General features: G+C 44.1%; 1 protein-coding gene across 3 annotated transcripts in view; it reads right to left on the minus strand.

Moving 5' to 3' along the window:
- EGFR (epidermal growth factor receptor) overlaps positions 1 to 22,174 on the minus strand; it is a 186,929-nt gene that overhangs the window by 57,936 nt on the left and 106,819 nt on the right. For all 3 annotated transcript variants that reach the window (XM_030795770.1, XM_030795771.1, XM_030795772.1), the window contains exons 2-4: positions 5,466 to 5,617; positions 4,414 to 4,597; positions 1,169 to 1,303 (exon numbers count right to left, since the gene is read on the minus strand). In XM_030795770.1, coding sequence (XP_030651630.1) covers positions 1,169 to 1,303; positions 4,414 to 4,597; positions 5,466 to 5,617 — 471 coding nt within the window. The remainder of the gene's footprint in view (positions 1 to 1,168; positions 1,304 to 4,413; positions 4,598 to 5,465; positions 5,618 to 22,174) is intronic.

A 22,174-nucleotide genomic window follows, 5' to 3' on the forward strand; every position in this document is an offset into this window, starting at 1 on the left:
GGTGAAATAAGCCAGACACAAAAGGACAGATACTACATGATTCCACCTGTATGAGAGCCCCAGAGCAGTCAAATTCATAGAGACATCAAGTGGACTGTTGCCTGCCAGGGCCAGAGGCTGGGAAGGAAGGGAGAGTAGGGAGTTACTGTCTAATGGGTAGAGTTTCAGCTTTGCAAGATAAGAGTTCTGTGTGTTGATGGTGGTGATGGCCACACACCAATGTGGATTTATAATGCCATTGGCATTATAACTTACAATGGTTAAGATGGAAAATCTTGTATTATGGGCATTTCATCACAATCTATCCATAAAATAAAAAATAAAACAAACATACAAAAATCCAAAGTCCTCTAGATGATTTTGAAGATTCACGTCAGCCCTATTTTTTTTTTTTTTTGAGGGCAGAAAACAAACAGGCATCCACCGCACAGTTGTGGAGAAACAGAGAAGCAGGAAATGGTGATCACTTCTTACTCTAAAGAACAGAAAGGCCGGGCGATCAGGAACGGGTACAGCCCAGAGGAGCTGGGTGAGTGTGAGCTTGGGTCTCAGAGTCCCCCAACAGCGCTGGCTTCAGCCGGGGCGCCACACTGACCTCTGCCTTGTTCCCTGCCAGGCTTCCCCACAGGCTGCCTCGCTGGTGAATGGGACAGGGACCAGGCCACCAGTATTCAAGGAAACATGGACAGACTTCCTCTCCATGGCAGTGCCCAGCTGTGTGTGTGACTCCATGTGGCAGTGTTCACGCCCTCAGCTGGGGGTGGATTCAGCCCTGGTGCCTTAGGAGGGCCAGGGAGCCTCTGGAGACTCAGCAGCATGCAGGAGTTTGGCCAGTCTCAGCAGGGCAGGCTGGGAGAGACTCTGGTGCTGCCCGCCCCATGAACAGCAGCTCTTCTTAGGACACAAGTGCTCTGCTGTCCCTGCAGGGGATCTGCCTCAGGTGGCCTGCACTGCCAACCAGCTGGGCTGCACTGCCACCCGCCACAAAAAAAAGATGTCTATGTCTGTGGTAAATACATGCTCTTCTAGTGGTCAGATATTTTGCTTACTACTTTTTGTTTCTGATTAATGTGACTTACTAAACATGGCTTCTCTCCCCCCACCCCAGTGCTGTAGAGCTCTCCCCCATAGGAGCTGGAGGCAGAGATAGTGTGTATTCGACACTTACAGCTGCCCAGGTGGTTCTGGAAGTCCATCGACATGTTGCTGAGAAAGTCACTGCTGACTATGTCCCGCCACTGGATGCTCTCCACGTTGCACAGGGCAGGGTTGTTGCTGAACCGCACGGCGCCATGCAGGATTTCTGCGGGAGAATGGAAATGCGGTGAGCACCCTTTACAGCTCCTTTAAATTCCCATGAAGGATGTATGTGCTCTTCACATTTATATTCTGCTAAGAGATGCCATGGCGCAAACAAGAGTCCCGCGATTAGCCCACTGGACTTCCCGGGAGCGGCCAGATAAAATTGTTAATGTTAGTGCCATGGAGGAACTAGGGTTTTCTCCGAATTGGGCTTTGAGTAATGATTAGAAATTCAGAAATATGGGAAGGAAGGAAGAGAATGGTTTAGTCAGTGGTCACAGCATAAAAGATACGCATGTGGTAAGCTGGGGGTCCCGAGGGGCTGATCAGCTGGACTGGAATGGTCGCATGATGGAGGGGGTAGGCAGGGCAGGGAGGCAGGTCCTGAGTGCTACAGCCCCGGATGCCAGGTGAGGGGTCAGCCTCCACCTTGCATGCCCAGGCAGAGCTTTTCATTAGAGAAAAGGATATGAGAGTGACATGAAGCAAGAAGAATCTGAATGTATGACCGAGTCATGTAGACTCCAGGGATGCACAGGATGGTGAAACTGTATAGCTGTTTCCAAGGAAGAACTAAGAAGATGTGGAAAAGTCAGGCATGAACACATTCAAGCCTTTACAAAGGGGGAGTGTTCCATCGATGACATTAAACATGATCATTGACAGAACGACTGATGTGTACTGTGCAAGTGCTGTGGGCTTTGCGAGGATGAATTGGATCCACTGGCTTCAATCTGGGAGCTGACAGGCTTGGGGACAGACATGTCACACACTGTAACCACCTCATGCCCAAGGAGACCCTGACACAGTGAGGCTGGGTACCTCGCTGGCTGATTTATAAGCACTACCTTCATTCATTCTCACAATGGTGCAATGACCATCTGTGACTTTAATAGAGAGAAAATCGACCTTTGATTCATGAAGCAATGCCCAGCGCCCCAGGTGGGGAATGGACATGTTGTGTGTACAGAGTACCAACATGGGAAAGGAGGGATTCACTCCTGAAGATCCTGGAGGCGCTAGAAAAATGAGCTTCCCCAGGAGGGGACGGGCACACATCTTAGAGGAGTGTGGAAGTGAGGGCTGAAGGCTTCCTGCAGACGGGAGACCCAGTGCAGGGAAACAGTGGAACAGGCTTCTTCAGTGGATGTGCAGAAGCAAGGAACTGAGGGAGGAAGCCTGGGGTCATGAGGGATGAATCGTGGTGCTTTGTTTATCAGGTTGGAGATGACAGCAGAACCATCCGTGAAAACACTCATGAGAAAGCCATGCACAAGTGGATGGAACTCAGGACAGGACAGGGCTGGAAACACCAACAGGGCTGTCCAGGCTGCTGTGGCAGCTCGGACAACAGACCAAAGGGCTGAGAGAGAGCAGGGGGCCGGGCGAGGAGAGCACAGAGGGTCAGAGCCGGGCCTTCAGCACACCCCAGGCAGTGACTGCCAGGGGAGGGCCAGCACAGGTGAGGGAGGCTGCAGGAGCCTCTTCCCGGTGGCTTAGCGGAGGAGGCAAGCACCCAGGTGTAACGGAGGCTCACCCTGCAGCAGGCACTAGGTTAGCTGTTAACGGTATCACATTAATTAATCTGCATCTATACAATCCCAGCCTTGGTTTAAAAAACAATCATACCAAGGAAGTGGAAGGAGCTGCTGAGGCCTGTTCTTACAGTCATTTAATTTTCTGCACCATCTAGGAAGTATGTCACCATTTTTTAGCAGCTATGCCATCCACATTTTTGAAGACGAGGAAACAGAGACACGGAGGGATTGGAGAATGCGCTCCGGAGCCGTCTGGCTGCTGAGGGACGGGGCCGGGCAGGAACCCAGAGGGTCTGGCTCCGAGGTCCAGGCACCTGCACAGGCTGCCTCCCTCCGAGACAGCGTGTGAGGCACACTGTAGGAACCGGTGTACCAGGCCATCTCACAGGAGGCACGCACAGCACAAGCATGTGCGCGGCTGCCCTGAGCAGCAGGGGGTGTGCGGGAACCACACAATTTTATAGTTGGTGAACCGAGGAGCCATGCCCGGAGGTGCTGGCTTGGGTCCCAAAGCTGCACCCCTGTTGGGCTCCTGTCACTCCCGATATGACTCCCTCTGCTGGGCACCCCTTTCATCACACCCCTTTCCTACCAGCACTGCCTCCCTGTCAGAACTGTATGGCAAAGGAGGGGCGTTGAGAGCCCTGGGGCAGAGACTGGTGGCCATAGCTGGCCTCTCCATTCACTAGCTGGGGGCCTCAAGGGAGTTACTTGACTGCCATTTATTTATTTGTAAAATGGCAGAGCACAGCCAGTCTCCGGCTTACCATGATTTAACATAGATTTTCGACTTTGCCATGGTGTGAAGGCAGTACACATTCAATTAGCCCTGAAATCTGACCTAATGACGCCTTCACCTTCAGCGGGGTCCAGCCAGATAGGAGCCCATCGTAAGTCAAGGGGCATCTGTACAATGCCTACTTTGAAGAAAGGTTGTGGGCATTAAATGAAGTTATTGATTTAACATTACTGGCCCCAAATCTACTGCACAGTGAGGCACAATCACTGCTGTCTCCAGTTTTTTAAAATCAACTTCCCCTCTCTTCTGTCATCCTTCACAGAAACCTCACATGTCCTGCTCACAAAAATTCAAAGTTCTAGAACACCTCATTCTCTATCCTTAACTTACACACGGCTTTCTGTGTAGCAGTGCGACTCTCAAGACTGTCCTCAATGTGGGTTGATTTTTACTGTATGTCTTTTATCCTTGAGGTCCAGGTAATAAGACCGGCAGTTTATTCACTGCCTATGCATATAGATTCATGATTCCTGCCCAGCTTGTCTGGTCATACTCTCTTTTACTCAGAATCTTTACGATTTCTTGCTATCTCTCCGTATTTTTTCATGTCCATGGAAACACTGGTACCCCGCTTAAATCTTCCCATTCCAGTATCTGCCATCTTCTCAGTAACTTCCCCTGCAGTATCTTACACACAGCTGGCACTCAGTGCACGTGTACTGGATAAAAATAAAAGTCTTCTCTGAGGTGGAATTGAGTGACAAGCTCACTGGGAGCCATCAGAACTGCTCTCTGCATTTATAAATCCCCAGCCTTGACATCCCAGCCTCTCACCCTGTAAATTTCTCATGGGCAGCTCCTTCAGTCCGGTTTTATTTGCATCATAGTTAGATAAGACTGCTAAGGCGTAGGAATTTTCATAGTACATATTTCCTCTGATGATCTGCAGGTTTTCCAAAGGAATCCGCTCCACTGTGTTGAGGGCGATGAGGACATAACCAGCCACCTCCTGGATGGTCTAAGAAGAGAAAACATAAATGCGTGATTTCTCTTTCGAGGAACTCTAGAACTCAAGGTCTAAAATGGGTCCAGGGAGCCCTAGGACACCCAGTTGAACGCTAATGCACACGAGTGCTCAACAAATGTAAAACAGGTAGATGATTGCAGTCATGGACACAGGAGGCAGCATGTCCACGATCTGCAACAATCCCTGCACGTTAGCCTTTGACCCCTGTGATAACGAGCAGTAAGCATTGTTCTGGAATACTGTGCTCTCATGCGGCACGGGGTTCAACACTTTCCAGTGAAAATGGAAATTAAAAAGAATTACTTTGTATCTGTCTTGCATTATTTCTTATTTAAAAAGGAAAGGTAAAAGAAAAACAGAAGAAGGCTAAGTAAACCCCATCCAAAGTTCAGTGAAACTCTGAAGCTTTCAGAGCTGGCTCCTATGGGGTCATTAGCGCCTATTGTGAAATAAGAATTCTGGGACCAGCTGGGTGAAACTCTTGGTAGCTTGAAATCAGCTATGGTAGGAGTATTTACACAAAGGAAATAGGCAAATGGTGCAAAGCAGGGCTTTTAAAAAAAGTTTTTCAGAGCTAGTATGGCAGCACACCATGACTGAGGCAATGGTCAGGGATAAAGGTCAGTGTCTATGATGACAGTGGAACTCCAGATTAGCCTGTTTCTATTTGATATTCTTTTCTAGCTATTACCTGACACTAGCTGGTAAAATGGCTTTCTCATAAAACTCTCATTTGTAGCTCTGTAAGACTTGTCATTGCCATAGCAAAAATAAACACACTTCAAGTGGAATTCTGCCCAGGCCTTTCTCCACTTAGATTTTCTCCAATTTTATTTGTGTTGGAAAATCAGTCACCAACCTTCAAGAAGGAAAGATCGTAATTCCTCTGCACGTAGGTAATTTCCAAATTCCCAAGGACAACCTCACAGTTATTGAACATCCTCTGGAGGCTGAGAAAATGATCTTCAAAAGTGCCCAACTGTGTGAGCTTATTACTCGTGCCTTGGCAAACTGGAAGAAGCAGATAGATATCACATGAAATACTGAGAAATGCAGAAAAACTAAAATAAAACAGTCCTTCAAGGTCCAGGTAATAAGGCTAGCAGTTTCTTCACTCCCTCCACACAGAGACTCACCCATTCCTGCCCAGGTCATCTGTTCACAAAGCTTACTAACTTTGTGAGCTTTAGTGACTGGCAATACAAATTCGCACCAAAGGACACAGCAAAGCAAATGTCATAAAAGATTTTTAAGTTTATATAAGGTGCAATTCATAATAAGAGAAAGCTTGTCCCTATAATGCAAGGAATTACATTAAAATGCCAAAATAAAAAAATGTTGAAATTTAAAGGGGTGGGTGGTAGATGAAAATTCTATGAAAATCTCAAAGACAGGATTAACCTGTAAGAGCTCCACTAGGCAAAAAATAAATTTCACAAGGTATTTCACTGATACAACTGCAGAGTTGAGTTAATAACTACATAATGAACTTTTTACTTCTCAAAAATATAGTATGTCACATTGTGCGTGCAATGAATGTTTACAAACATAACATACACTGGGCAGTAGTGTACACAACACTGTACACCTAAAATCAGCGACAAGAGTGTAAATTAAAAACCTAACTGGCTGGAGATTAAAAATGTTATTCAAATGAATGCATCAAAGAATAAATCAAAGGTCTAACTGTAGAATATTCAGAAAGTAACAAACATCAAAATACAACATTTAAAAACACTCTCAGCTAGTGAGAAACCCACACATCCCTATGCTCACCCACACTCCCTGTTGATCCACCCAGCACAGGTGGAGGCACAGTTACTTCCCTCACCACCAGCACACAATCTTGTATGCTTGAGTCCCTAATGCTTCAAGGCATCAAACTTAATCCAGTAAAAAATTTTAAATTAAGGGACAAAGTTGGACCATAGAAATGGACGTGGTGATCCATTTTTAAAAGCAAAGGAGAGGATTATAATAAAGTTGCATTTACAGAACTAGCTCTTTGAAAGGCATGTTTAGGCAAGCATAACAAAACAGAGTCTTGGGGCTTTTGAGGCAGAGAGTGTGTAAAGGGACTATAATTTGAACCCAAATTATCTTAAGAGTGAAGAAATATGGCCTCTGGCTTTGGATGTTAGATTGAGCCTTGGCCAGTTTCTTCCTCATCTGCAAAGGCACTTCTGCAATCACAGTAACCAGGTGGTAGAGCACAAACTATGGCCAAAATCAATACACTGGCACTTTCTTCAACGCTTTTTACATGTGCATTTCTATTTTACAGGCTTCTTTGTTCCTTCCCCATGGGAATGATTCTAAAGAGTATCATCGGACTATCTGCCCTCGCAATGAGCCATGGAAATGAGCACATGTTCAGACAGCACATAACCAACCCAAAGCACTTACACAAACATTAAATATGAAGCAATCTTCACATCCTCTTTAACTCTGTGGGGATTTCCCTGTTCTTCGCTTCTGTGTTCTCATTCAATTTCAGTGATAACGATAACCTTCACATGGGAACCATGACAGTTGACAAGATGGAGTCCCTCTCTCCTGTCACCAGGGGCAGAATTATTCCATCATTTTTCCAACCATAACTCTGGATTGACCCAGTGTCTCTGGTCTGCTTTTCCCCAGGAGTATGGGGGAAATGAGGTTGCTCTTAATGCAACCTCAAGTTGGAATAATTGTATGGTTGTCTGCTACACATGCAGATAGGGCTAAACTGATTTCCCAATTCTAAGGTCCTTAAAGATGTCAGCACTGATGTAGGTACAAGGTTGTGACAATAACATGTGGCCTTTCAGGTAGCACACCTTGGAATAAAAGCTGCTTTCCCAGCTGACAGACTATGGCCTCTTAACTCTCATTCCAACTAGATTTGGCTGTGGTCCAGGTAGCTGCAAGTGTTAGTTGGGCCCCTCATGCCAAACAGATGAACAGGGTCAACTAGAACCTAGGACTGGAACACGTTGCAGAAGAGTTTCTTCAGGATGCAGAGGGATGAAAACAGGCACTGCTTTCATTTTACATAATCAAGGGCGTCAGCTTGCAAGTTTCTCTCAGCTGAACCAAAGAATTTTTATTATTAAATCAAAGAGTAAGTAACGTTTGTCAGTAAAATAAAGGAAAACATGCCATTTAAGATTCATCTATTATAGAAAACAGTATTAAAAAAACTGTACTTGTGCTTTTATTCATTTATTCAAAAAGTGCTAAATAAGCCCCAAATGACCCCCCGAAGGCCCCTTCAGGGCTTATTTAGCACTTTTTGAATAAATAAATAAAAACACAAGTATTAGAAGCACTTCATTATCAATGAAGATAATGACTCTTCATTGTCTACAATTAGCATGAGTAACTTTTATATTCAGAAAAAGATCCTGTATTTGGGAGACAATAACAACATTACATATTCTTGATGTAAATCTTAATTCACAAAACATTTTGGGAAGCAACTGGACAATTTGTTTAAACAAGTAAGTATGCTTAAATTCTACATCATGATGATTCCACTTTGGGAAACGTATTCTGAGGAAACAGACCTTATGCAGAATGTTGTTCATTAATTTTGTTAATAATGGAAAAAATTGCAAAGAAACTTAAATGCCCAATTACCCAACATGTCTATTCTTGAGAATAAGAAGGCAGTTGGTATGCTATTTGATTAAATATAAGGCATGTCAATCTTGAATACTATTCTGGGTTAATTACTAAAGTATCAAAAGAAAACACATAAGGTTGTTTCTTCTGAGGCTTTCCCCTGTCACATACCCTAAAGGAGACAGCAGCATTTAAGTGAAATCTAGGATGAAGATCAGAATGACTTGGTCTAGGTTTTCTAATTAAAACAAGGTATTATCTTGGTTCCATCCTTATACCAAATATGTCATGTTAGAAATATAAAGCAATGAGAAAATTTAATGTGAGACCACTTATATGAGTAAATTACTTAAAAATTACAGTCACAAATTAGGTAGATTTAAGACAAAACTGCAAAGAGCAAGAGGTTTTTAATTAATCTAAGATAAGGTTTTTGTTTAGCCACTTCCTTATTGTGTGACCTTAAAGTACTTCTCCAACCCTTCTGTGCCATGCTTTCCTCAAATATGAAAATGGTGACAATAACATTGATCTCTGCTATGATTTGAATGTGTTTTCCAAAGCACATTTATTGGAAACTTAATCACCAATGTAACAGTGTTGAGAAGTGGAACCTTTAAGAGGTATTATAATTAGGTCATGAGAGCTGTGCCCTAAGGAATGGATTAATGCCATTCATGTAAGAGTGGGTTAGCTATCATGGGAGTGGGTCCTTGATAAAAGGATGAGTTAAACCCCCTTTTTCTCTTCCCCACCACCTCACATGCATGCTCTCTTGACCTTCCACCATAGTTTGACACAGCATGAAGGCCCTCACCAGCTGCCAAGCAGATGCCAATGCCATGTGCTTGGACTTCCCGGCCACCAGAACCATGAGCTAAATACATTTATTTTCTTTATAAATTACCCAGTCTGTGATATTGGTACAACAACATAAAATTAACTAAGACAACCTCCCAGAAATGTTTTGAAGATTGAATAAATATATAAGCTTTTGACTTTCTTTTATTAAAGTTAACTATTGAGAATGCGACAGTAACATAACATAACATGCATCTGGACTGATGTTAGGGGATGTCAGACACTCTATGTTGTCTTAAGTTATTGTCTAAACTGAGATGCTTGGATCTGCATATGGACTTACTCAAATGTTGGCCGTTAAACACAGTTACTTTATAGAATATTTATCAAATCAGAAAAGAAAGAAGAAAGAAAAATGAATACATAGTACTTTAAGAATTACATAAACATATTTATTTAAAACTAGGTATTTTAATAGTTTATTCAAAGAAAGAGTTGATATTACTTTAAGTCTATACATTTGAAAACCAGATAATTAAAAGTGTTTGCATCAAGTTCCATACAAAATGCTAGTGGTTTGCCCTACCCTTTGCAAATGTGAAGACAAATTCTACTGCATCAAGAGCAGCAGGCCCTATAACTTAGGGCTTCAAAGCACGAACTTTTTGTCCTAAAATTTTATTATGAAGATTTATAAATGTATAGAAAAGCTGAAAGAATTGTACCGAAAACATCCTTATGTTAGCATTTTACTACATTCACCTTATCACATATCTATTTATCTCTCTGTCAGATGTGGTCCTCTAGTCTGCTTTTGGATGCATTTTAAAGTAAAGTAGAGATATCACTATACTTCACATTGGCATATCACTAACCAGAGTTCAATATTAGTTTGCAGTCATCATTGTTGTTTTTAAGGTAACATCCACAAACTGTGAGAGGATTAATCTTAAGTGTAGCATTTGATGAGCTTTAACAAATGCACGTGCTGGAGTAATCTGAATTCCTGTCATGATCGAAACCCTAACTGTCATCCCTCATGCCCCTCTCAGTCGATCCCTGCCCCCATACACCAGAGGCAACAGTGTCCTGATCCATTTTCACTACAGAATAGCTTTGCTTGCTTTAGAACATAGATGGACTCACACCACACTGTCCTCTTGAGCAAGCCTTATGTCACAGCACAGTAGTTTTGAGGTTCAGCTCTGTTGTTGTGCTCCACTTGGCTGTCAGGGGCAGGTTCAAGAAAGTGGATATAGGAAGTTATCTGTGCATTCTTGTTGGATATCTAGGGCGGGCCAGTGGTCTCATTATTATTTTTCTTAAGAAAATCCTCACTTTATTTTAACTGAAAATAAAAGCAATCTGCCTCCTTGAAGTTTTTAAATGCCTTTGGTTTTGTAGGGTAGGCCCTATGGCCTTCCTCTGCTATTATGGGGGTGTATACCTCTCTGCCCACAAGCCTGGGCAAATCTATACTACTTATTAAGACACAGTATTAGAACAAGTTTCTCCAGATTTGCCCAAATCCACTTAGATACTTAGAATTGTCTAAGTAAAAGTATAATTGTTTTAATTTGTTGTTTTCTCAGCTATGCATTAAAGGCTGCTGAGGTATGAGCTGGGCTCTTGTCAATCTCTCCCCTTGGCCTCGAAGTTGTCTCTGTTTCCATCCCTAGCCCAGATCTTCGCATATTTGCTTCCTTTGCATCTTCGAGGTAAGGCCTTAAAGGCCTACCCTCTAGAAAAGCCTGTTCTGCAACTACATTAGCTTAAGTACCCACCATTACATTCTGTCACATTATCCTGCATTCTCTCCTCCCTGGCAGTGATCACTACTTATTATTAAGTAGGAATAACTTAATAATAATCATGAAATTATTATTTGCCTATGAATTTGTTATCCATCTTTCCCTACCAGATATACAGATGGTCCTCAACTTTCCACAGGGTTATGTCCTAATAAACCCACCCTAAATTGAAAATAGCAGTCGAAAATGGCATTTTGTAGACATGATATGATTCAAAAACACAAAACACAATATCCCCAAAATGCTGGTGACACAATCCACTGTATAGTATCTGCTGTTTAGCCTCTTGATTGCATGGCTGACTGGAAGCTGTGGCTCCCAGCCATTGCCTGGCATCGCAAGAAAGTAACATATCAGACATCAACTAACCCGAGAAAAGATAAAAAATTCAACATTAGAAGTATGGTTTCCATTGAATGTGCATTGCTTTCACACCATTGTAAAGTCAAAAAATCGTAAGTCAAACTGTAGTAAGCTGGGGAGTATTTGTACAGATGTGTGTGTGTGTGTACACATATGTGTATATATAGATAGCTTATTGGACCTACTGGTATGAAATGCACACACACGTTGCATTTATATTTTTGTTGTGAAAGCAATGGATGGCCATGTGACCAAAGTCTTGGATGACTTATCCTGGGTTTCTCTGCCTTTCTGGTTTCCATGTGCCTGAGGGAGACAGAGGAAGAGGCAGGCTGTATGGGAAGAGTGACAGTCCTCACCACTTTCTGGTTGGTCATTATAAAATATTTCTAGCTTGGTCATATATTTAATTAGGCTTTAAAGGCCAGAGGAGGATTTTTTTTTTCCCGCTTTCTTGCTGAAAGATTTAAGAAAATCTTAAATAAGATGGATAGATAGTTCATTTATAGGATGAACTTAAAAATATGTAAGGAAAATATAGCAAGTTTGCCAGAGGTTTCATTGAATCAGGATTGGTCATTTCTTTTGCTATACTAAAATCTCAAAATGAACATGTATACACATCTCAAATGTGCTCAAATGCACAGAAGCATGACAGGAGGAAGATACACCATGTTGTTAACAATGACCTTTTCTGAATGGTAAATTTCTGGGTGTTTTTCTTATTTACTCTACATAGTTTTTGTGTTTTTTAAATTTTCCATAGTGACCATGTATTACTTTATGCTAAAAAATTATCCAAAATTTAATTCACATAACAAATTTTATGTTTTTTCCTCAGTTGTTCCTTATTTTACCCTATTTTATTTCACAACTAATAAATAGTTCTTAGCTGATAGGCATCCAAAGATACCTGTCAAACTGAATTTGAATCTATATTGGAACTTGAAAATGCACATGTGATACTCAAAAAGTCCTTTTGAATTTCTGACAATCTGCCATGTTCATTATAATATGCCTTCTGGACTAAACATGCCAAGCTGTGGCATGCCCAACACAGCTGCAAACTAACGTATCTCTAATTAAGTTAACAAGCAGAAGACTTGAAAATAACGTCTCTTTATTTTGAGTTAGGGAACAGAGTACCCAAACTGGTGGACTTCCAACCCCATGATTCTCCTTCTAGCCATTAAAAGAATCCCAAGCCAAGCTTGTGATTTGTAAAATATACACTAAGTAGACTCCTCTGTAGATTGTCCCCACCCTCTTGGGAGTTCACTGATGCTTCTGATCACAGGAAGACCAGTTCACGAGGGACTGTGGAATACGCTTCCAGTGACATCATCAAACTTCTACAGTGTGAAGATTGTGATGGAACCATTATGGGATGATCTCTAGCCAGTTATCTCAACACACTGGGTCTCAGTGCTCAGTGTACTCTGATTAACATGGGACCAGCTCTGTGAATTTCACAGGGCAGTTGTGAGCAGTACTGAGATCATGGACATGAAAGGGCCTCAGAAATCATAGATCTCTCTAAATATGAAGCATGACACTGAGGCTTCACATGGCAGCAACTATTGCGATCTATTTCTGCCTATGTGTCTTCAATGATACCTGTTCTACTTTCATTGATTTTTAAACTAATAATCTTAAATCACATTCCATTTTTTACGGGTAACTGAATGGCTAGTAAATCAGAAATGAATTTGACCTGTTATTGGACTAAAAGAAACAAAATTGGGCTAAAAAGATTTCAGAAAGCAATACCTGTTGATCTGTTATGTATTCAATACAATAAATTCATTTTGAGTCCCTACTGTGTGCCTGGCAGCGCCCTTTGCCCTGGCAGGCAGTTTCTCATAATGTTTCCATTTTAAACACAGGGACACACAGGGAACAAGGCTCTTGGATGGAGGAAAGCAGATGATTTACCTGGAACTGAACCTGGATATGGCTGGGGTGGGCCTCACTGTGTCCTGAATCCTGGAACTGGACGTGCATGTGGCTGGGGTGGGCCTCGCTGAGTCCTGAGTCCTGGAACTGGACCTGCATGTGGCTGGGGTGGGCCTCACTGAGTCCTGAGTCCTGGAACTGGACGTGCATGTGGCTGGGGTGGGCCTCACTGAACCCTGAGTCCTGGAACTGGACCTGGATGTGGCTCGGGTGGGCCTCACTGTGTCCTGAATCCTGGAACTGGACCTGAATGTGGCTGGGGTGGGACTTGCTGAGTCCTGACTCCTGAGCAGGGGACATTGGAGAAAGGACAGGTTGCTGGCTTGGATTCAAAATCCCTCTGTGTGAGAGGACAGACAGCAGTGAGCGTGCTGGGCCTGGCTTTGCTTCCTAGACAGAGCGTGAGTAAGCGCCTCCTCTCAGGCCAGCATTCTGCTTGTTTAATCTCTTCGCTGGGACTTTTGCTTACTCATGTTCAGGGGCTCTCTCTTTACACATGGGCATGCTTTTGAAGTGAATAATACCACTTCCCCTCCAAAAGTCTGTGGGCCAGGCCGATGCTTGCACCCTGTGCCTCCACTGTGTCCAGGGCATCTGCCTTGCTGCTTCAGGGCCATGTGGCTCCTCCAGTGGCGCCTCAGACCTGCCAGGGAAGGGCAGTGCAGAGTCAGGGCAGCAGGAGCCCCAGCAGAGCTGGCCTCTCCCTTCCCGGCTCGCTGGGGAGCCGACAGCACCACGGAACCCGGGGTGGGACAGAATGGGGCAGTGTGGACGTGGGGACGACGGGGATTGCATGATTATCACCGAAGGTGAGCTCAGAGACATCTGGTAGAAGGTAGGGGGTGATACAGAATTCCTAAATGGGGTTGGCATCAAAGACCACTGCTGGAAAATCGGCTTCAAAACCCGGCCAGCTGACTTCAGGAAGCCAGCTTTGTTCAAAGTCAAGACTGCCCTGTGCTACCTCCCTTCCCCTCTGACTTCACGTCCCTCTTTGTTACTGGAGAGCTTGTGAGCACCAGGCAGTAGAAAGGTGCCAAGGGCTGCTGGGGGCTGCAGACTGCACAGCCCAGCCCAGCTTCCACCACCCCAGCAGGCTCACTGGGCAGCTCACTCTTTCTTCCTCAGCTTTGCATGAGACAGCTCAGTGCTGCCTGCCAGGGTGCAACTCTTCTCTTCCTAGACAGGCCCTCACAACCGAAGGCATCCTAGCAAGGTGATGTGCAGGTAAAGAGAGGCGGGGCTGCCGGGAGTTCACCTCGCTGGGCGCAGTCCCACCCAGTCCACATACCTTTTCTCCTCTATCTTCTATTCAGCTCAGGCCCATGACTCACTCCTTGATGACAAAGGCTGAGTAATATTTCCCATATGGAGCTGTTTATTTGCTAGTTGAGCTGTCACTCTAGAAGTCATGTGAATACCGAGCATGGCTGAGAAGCTCCATGGCCAGGTGGAGTCAGCCACAGACGTTGCACGATGACCCTTTGGTCAGGCTCACTCCACCCTGCTCTGAGATCCACACCAGGCACCAGAAGTTGCTTGTTCTTTTGTTCATTAATTCAACTACAACATATCTAGTAAGGTAGTGCGAAGGCAGCTGCTAAGGATGAATCAGAAGTACTCACTGCCCTGAAGGAATACGTGACTCCTTTGGGGAGGCAACTTTACACATGAAACAGTCATAGGACATCTCAGAGCCATGCAGTGTAGAGGTGTGCTAAAGGAACACACGTCAGAAAGAGAAATCAGTCAGCTTGAGAACGGGGACGAAAGCACCAATATTCCTCATTACCAAGCAAAGGAAAACATAATACTTCACATTCAGATTAGAAGACTACATTGCCTACAAGTGCAAAGTGTTGGGCTTGGTGACTTCACCATAGGTAAAATACATAGTCCCACCATTTACCACTAAAAATAAAGTTCCTTCCATTTCTTATTTTTTAATGCCTTCCCCTTCTCTGGATTCGAATTGGGGGGTACAAGTTATTATCCTTCCTGATTTGTTCATAGTTATCTGTAAGAAACACATCTTCATTCATTCTTCTTATAGTCAAAAATCCTGAAACAGATATGTAATTTGCAAGGAAATAAAAGATCTCTGACTCAAAAATTGGGATTGGAAATTCTTTTTTGCAAATGTTTATCTGCAGAGAGATTTTGTTTGGCTTCCACTGGGGAGGTGCATATCCACCCTTAGCCCAAGATGGTTTAAATGTTCTTTTAAAATTTTTCTTCAATTTTTACCCATGTCTTTAAAAAAATCAATCTCTACTGCAGAATTGCAATTTAAAGCCGTCTCTATAAACATACACACATTTACATTGGTTTACCCATGAACATTAGGAAAAAAGCATAAAGGCCTCTCTTTCAAAAAAAAAAAAAAAGACAACCAAAAATCGAAAGAAAAGAACAATCACTAAGACACCAGGAGAAGGCCAGTACACCAGTGTGCTTTTTTTTTTTTTTTTTTCTGAAAGCAAAGATGCTCCCTGCGCTTTTCCCTTTGACCTCTACAGCACTGGGCCACAGAATGGCCACGTCTAGCTGCTCCGCTGTTCCACAACAGCTGTTAGCCTGGGAGGCTGTGCTGTGTGAATGCCTCTGAATGCTGACAGCGCGAGGGGTCAGCAGCAGGGACCTCAGAGCATGCTGGACACCCAAGGGTCTCTGGAGTTTTCCCCTGAGGGTCAAACATGCAACTCTCAGTACTGACAGGAGCAGGACAGCCAGTGAATTGAATTGCTGGGGGGCAGAGGGCGCTCGGTGCCTCTGGGGTAGCTTGGGGAGAAGCAGCTTCGAGACGGAGTGTCCATGGGGCCCAAGCTGCCCTGCCTTGGTTTCCAAGCCCACCCTACGGTCCAAGCTCGCATGGTGCTGCTTCAGGCTGGAGGCGTTCCCTGAGTCATCGTCATCTTGTCCTTTTTACTGCGGGGAACAGATGAGAAGCAGTAAAAGGAAGAAAAATAATCTTTCTAAAAAATTACTGACTCAATTTTGCCAATGAGCAGTCCACTGATTGCTTTTTTCAAGTTATAGAAACATGTCATGTTGTCAGCAGAACGATGCAGCCAGTAGTTCATGTTCATGTCATAAACTGTTTGAAGAGTGAAAAAAAAAAAAAAAGAAGAAGGTGGAAAGCCAGCCCCCGCCGGCAGTTTAGTCGACAGAACCACAGGCAGCTGCACTGTTACTGGTGCATGTCAGTGGGCACTGGGCTCAGTGGAGTCCACGGTTTGGAATCCTGGTGCCACCCCTATGAAGGCAACATCTTAATCACGTTGGGTCTGTTTTCTTCATTTGTAAAACAGGACTCATGTATCTGTGACTCCTGGGAGGGAAGTGAGAGGGGAGAGTCCCTGGTCAAAGCACCTGGCCCCTTAGTCAGACTTGAGTCTGAGTGAGACTGGAGGGGTCGCACAGGAGGAATCCTGTCCCTCTCTCCAAGCACTCAGAGGTTGCCGGCCTGCCCTCCTGTTCACATGTTGTGACCTCACCACGGAGCGGGGCAGCTGGTGCTGACCGCAGCTGACTGGCCGGCCTGGACACAGGGATGCGTCTGCGGCTTGAAAGGAAGGCAGCTGGCCTTATGTCTAGCAGGGATCCTGTGCGGGGCACATACAGCTGAGAATTCCCTTCAGGGAACCCAGCATGCTCTCAGAACAGTCTCCACCCCTGTTCTTTTTCATTTAGAAAAGGGCCTCGCCTGACCCTCTGTGATGGTTTTGTAAGCATGGTTGGATTTGTGTGCTGTGTGTGTGTGGGTTTTCATTTAACGCTTGTTTTAAAATGAACCCTCTTCTCACTTCCTACTTAACTGAAATCCTCCTTTTAAGTTTCATTTTCAAGTGGGTGAGGGATGTAGCAGTGTGAAGACAGACCTTGTCCCAGGGCGGTCGTGAAGCTTTCCCTTTCCCTGGCTACCCTGTAATCCCAAACTCATTCCTGGGGTCGTTGACGAGGAAAAACGGACTCAAAAATCACTAACAACTACCAAGTTAACTCAGGAGAAGCCCCAGCCAAGTTTCTGCCATTGAAGAATCTTAATTTCGGCTCAGGACATTCTCGCAATAGGGCCATACTCCTGTTTCTAGAATATATTATCCCTTCCATGAGGAGAGCTGCTAATTAACAGACCAGTTCCTGCACGTAGGCACTTGACATTAAATGGCTCCCCTGCCTGAAAAAATGAGTGAGTCGGGAGTGCTATCCTGAGCTGGCTCTTTACTGCCCCAGGCCTGAATCTAGTGAAGAGTGAGCCTGAAGCAGCGCTTGCCATGTCTCAGAGAAGGGCTCAGCAAACCTCCTCTGAATACAGCCAGAGAGTAAATGTTTTCAGCTTCACCCATCGTATGGTCTCTGTCCCAATTATTCAACTCTGCTGGGATAGTGTGAACACAGCCACAGACCGTAAGCAAATACATATAGTCATGCTCCAATAAAACTTTATTTGCAAAAACAGGTGGCAGGCTAGGAGTGACCCACAGGTTGTGCTTTGCCAGCCCCTGTTTTAGGGAAAGGCCTAGCAAGAGGTCAGGAAGTACATAATGAAGAGCCCCTTCATCCTATACTTTCTAGAAGACAGACCTGGTTGGAGTGATTCATTTTCCCCCAAGGCCAAACTCCAAAAGGATTTTCTTAGTGCTAAGCTCTTCCTATTTCATCATCAGCTAAATAAAGGAATTGAACTAAGATACGAGGTCCTGAAACCCGAGAGGGAAATGCAGGGGCTGAGGATTGTTATTTGTGTGTGTTTGTGTGCAGGGCAGTGTTGCAGCTCCGTGCTGGGCACAATTTACTTCTAGATTGGGATGCTCACTCCCTACCCTCCCCACTCCCACCCAGGGCCCCTGCCTTCCCATACTCTACCAATGGTTGTCCACTCCTCCTGGACCATTCTGAGTGACTAGGAGTGTGTGAAGAAGCAGTCTACTCTTGTTCTTGACAACCCTATCACATAATTGTTCCTTACGTTAAGCTGAAACCAGTCCCTTGATAATTTTCTTTGGCTTAACACAGATGCAATGTATTGCTTCTCTACCTTACAGCCCTGCAGATATTTTAAGACAATAATTGTTTCTCATCACGTTTCTCACCCCAGTGCTTTCCTGCAGATTCCCCGCCTCCACAGCCCTCCTGGGAATTCCACGTGTGTGGCCTCCCCACACAACTACATCCTCTGCAAAGGGCTCCCCAGCTAGATCTGCTTCTTGGCTTCTGTAGTCCCCATGGCTTTCTCTCATGTATGAGCACTCGCTCACACTTGAGTGCTGAAAGCCTTCTATTATTTCACAGCACATTTTGTCCTTTAAAGAGATAATATGTCATCTGAGAACAGCACAAACATTTTGTTTTCTTTAGCTTATTATTTTGAAAAATTAGCAAGCAATAAAAAGATAAATAAAAATTGTTGAATTACTGGAATGCATGCATGAACATCATATGTAAGTTTTCAACAGACGTGATTCCCTTTTCTGTACAGTGTAATAATGAATACGGCAGTTGAGTAATGAAAATGGAATCTGTATTCCATCTATTAATAGTAGGCCTGACGGTAAATTGCTCTCAAGTTTGGATGAGGAAGTATTTTTCCTTGCTTTGGTCTCCCCTAGGTTTTAGTTTCCTATCACATCCTACTAGCTTAATAGAATTGTATTTGCTATTGACTACAGATATAGAATCTTGTACAAAACCCATTTTCTGATTGAATATATTTGAGATTTAACTAGAGTGATATTTTCCAAAAACATGGAGTCTTCTAGAATACTAGAGAAGAAAAAATATCATTGCCATGCTTTGCTTCATTATTAATTACTCTGCAAGAGAATACACACAAATAACTTACATGGGTGAGTCACAGAACACGCGTCATGTATTCTTTAAAAAATTCCTACTTTCAACTTTTCTCTTAGGTTTTCTTTTGCTTATTGAAAACGTTTTGGAATTCTCTTCTTTCATTAAACTTCTTAAAATAGCTTTCATATTTAAGGGCAAACTTTCTTAAATAGCTTTCATATTTAAGGGCAATGACTAAGGTGAAGCTGCTCCGCCATGACAGTGATTTTAGACCAACGAATATTTCAGTGGATTTCTTTAACTCTCAGTAATAAACTATTTGAATTTCTCCTCCTTGGGGACAATTAGAAATGAACCGCAAGGGGACACGTCAGCTGCTTTCATCAGCAGAAGTGTCTTTCAAATGCAGGCATAGTTGGGTGGTCTAGAAGACTCATGGTAATGAAGCAAGAAGAGGAGTGGAGCAGCAGGGCTGGGGCCAAGTCCCTGGGTCTAGAAAAGCACTATGAATGAACGCCGCTTGCACCCATTATAGGTCTAAGCACCAATCCAGGCTCAACTGCTCACTCCAGGAGGATGGGAAGCCTTCGTTTTGGTTCCTGTGCCAACTCTGGCTTCTCTGGCTGCCCCATTCAATCTGACAGAACATGTTGATGGAGATAAGGTCATTACCGGCTCCTGCAAGGCCCCTACCATGTGAGGTGGTTTCCAGTGGCCTTTCCCGGGGCTGAGAGTGGGGCCTGGTGAAATGGACATATTATAAGAAGTCTGTAATCTGTAATCTGAAGCAAGCTTTTGTTTCTCTTTTTAAGTTGACTGCCCGGTTATTGAGGCCAGTAACCAGAGAAGGGAAAAACTGGAAGTGTGTACTTTGTGTCTCAACTGAATTCATCCTGAAGTTGTTTATTCTGGCCCACTGTCAAGTCTTCATAAGGGGGGTGTTGGTGGCAGAAAGGATTGGTCCTAAGGGCTATATGAGTGCCTTCTACTCAGCTAATTTCTATGCTGTTGAACAGCCATTCAAAGCGTATTATTTTTCCTTGAAGCCGAGAAAGTTTCTATACCAGCATTCCTTTGAAAGTGCAATTAACTTTTGTAACAATTCGTGCTTCAGTTTAAGAATTGCAGATGTTGTGTGGGTGGTGGGGGGTGAGGGGGTGGGAAGGAGAGGATGAAGGAGTAAGGATGTAGATGCCTCCCACTTGGAAAATGTGGTAACACTTCCTTTCATGGAAAAAGCGCATCAATTTTTAGAATTACTAAAACATTTAGATGGTTGGTGAAACAACTGAGAAGGCCGTGGTGTTTGGTTTGGGGGAGGTTGGACTGGATCGTCTCCCAGCTTCCTCTCCTTCCTAATGAGACCCAGATCTTTGTGACAGAATTATCTGGAATTGTGATTTTATGCTTGGAAACTGTCCAAAGGTTGGGTAGCAGAGCCCGGCCACTCATCAAAAATGCTAGCTCAATTTGCAAAAGAAATACAAAACCCAAAATGTCACATCACCATCGGGATGTAAGTATTGATGTGTGTGGGTCAGAGGAGCTCTTATTAACTAGACGGTACATTAGTTTTCACTGGGGAATGGTTTTCACCATTAGAAATACACTTGCACTGCCCCCAAGTCTATTCCTTGTTATTTAGCGTTAGTTTGAGGTTAAGTGGGGGTGTTTGGTTTCACTGAATGTTTGTGGCTATTTCATACTATGGTATAATCCTTAGTAAACCTTCTACCTCAAAATCCACACTACTTTTTGTATAATGAATATCTCACTCATCCCCTGACAAACAAAATAACATTTATAAAATGCTTTATAGTTTGCATTTGCTAACAATCTAGATTTTCTAATTCATGTATATCCAGTACTTAAACTATTAACAGAAATGAACCTAATAAGGAAACTATTGAGATTCAATCCCACTAGAATTAAATCCCTTTGTATACATGTGACTTCTATGAAAGTAGTTAATCAGAGGCAGTGTAGGAGCATTTCTCTCCCCCTCACTGGTATGTGGAGATGAGGTGTGCAGTGGGGGCACCTGGCATGGTCTTTGAATGCATGGGTCCCAGCTTCACATGCCTACGTTTGCACCCAGCTCTGCCAACACTAGTGGGGTTCCCTTGGGCAAATGACTTCTCTTTACTAGCTCCACTGTCCTTGTCTGTTAAATGAGAGTAGAAGAATGCCTCCCTCGTGGATTGTTGCAAGGATTAAATTGTTAATATTTGCACAACACCCAGAAGAGCATCTAGGTCATGTAAGTGGTTGCTGTTGTCATCGACCTTTTAGGATTAGTATGTGCAAAAATGAACAGTCCTGGGACATAGCATTGACTGGAACCAATGCTGTTCCTGCCCTCAGGAAGCTTACCATCCAGTGGGGAGACAGACATTCACTGAATCATCATAGCATCGCAACTGTGATTATGCCATGGGGATGATCTAAGAGTGCAGAAACCTGACCTGGTCTGAGAGGTTCCGGAGGGGTTCCTTGAGGAAGCAGTTCAGCTGGGCTTCTAAGGACAAGCGGGGCACCGCCACATGTGGGGAAGAGTTGAGGGAAGGGGACCTTCCCGGCAGGGCAGGAGGAGAGGGACTGTGAAAGGCTGCCTGGCTGGACAGAGCCTAGCAGAGATGAAACTGAGAGTGCGAGGGGAAGTGGGAGGGAGAGGTTCCTGCTACAAGGCTTGTAAGGACTGTAGATTTCATTTGAAAGGCACTGAGAAGCCACTGACAGATTTCAAACAAAGAGGAACATGTGCAGATGCGTGTTTTTAAGAATGCCTCTGCTTTTTGGGGGGGGTCCTAGATGGCATCCGGAAGTGGGCGTGTCTGTGAAAGCACAATGCGAGGGGCCCTGTAGCGTGCAGGTGCTCTGGACTTTGCCTGGGTCAATGCCTCATCCTGGCTGTGACGCTGCAAGATGTCTCTGTGGGGAAAGCTGGTACGCTGGATTTCTCCGCATCATTTCTTACAGCTAGTATGTGTGAATCTACAATTTTCTCAAAACAGACAGTTTAATTACATAAATTCTTGAGATGTACAAGCTGTAGGGCAGAGCCCTTGCAAAGAAATATCATCCATAGGTGTGTGTTTGCTTTATGGGAGGAGCTGGCACCCCAAAGCTGGAGCACCCAGTGCTGTTGGAAATGAGCCTCACTTCTGGTAGTGCCCTGGTGACAGGCAACTCTTCTTCTCTAACTGAGATAAATGGAGTTAGCCATAATAGCTTG

This window comes from Nomascus leucogenys, chromosome 17 (genome assembly GCF_006542625.1).
Source record: "Nomascus leucogenys isolate Asia chromosome 17, Asia_NLE_v1, whole genome shotgun sequence".
NCBI classification, from domain to species: domain Eukaryota; kingdom Metazoa; phylum Chordata; class Mammalia; order Primates; family Hylobatidae; genus Nomascus; species Nomascus leucogenys.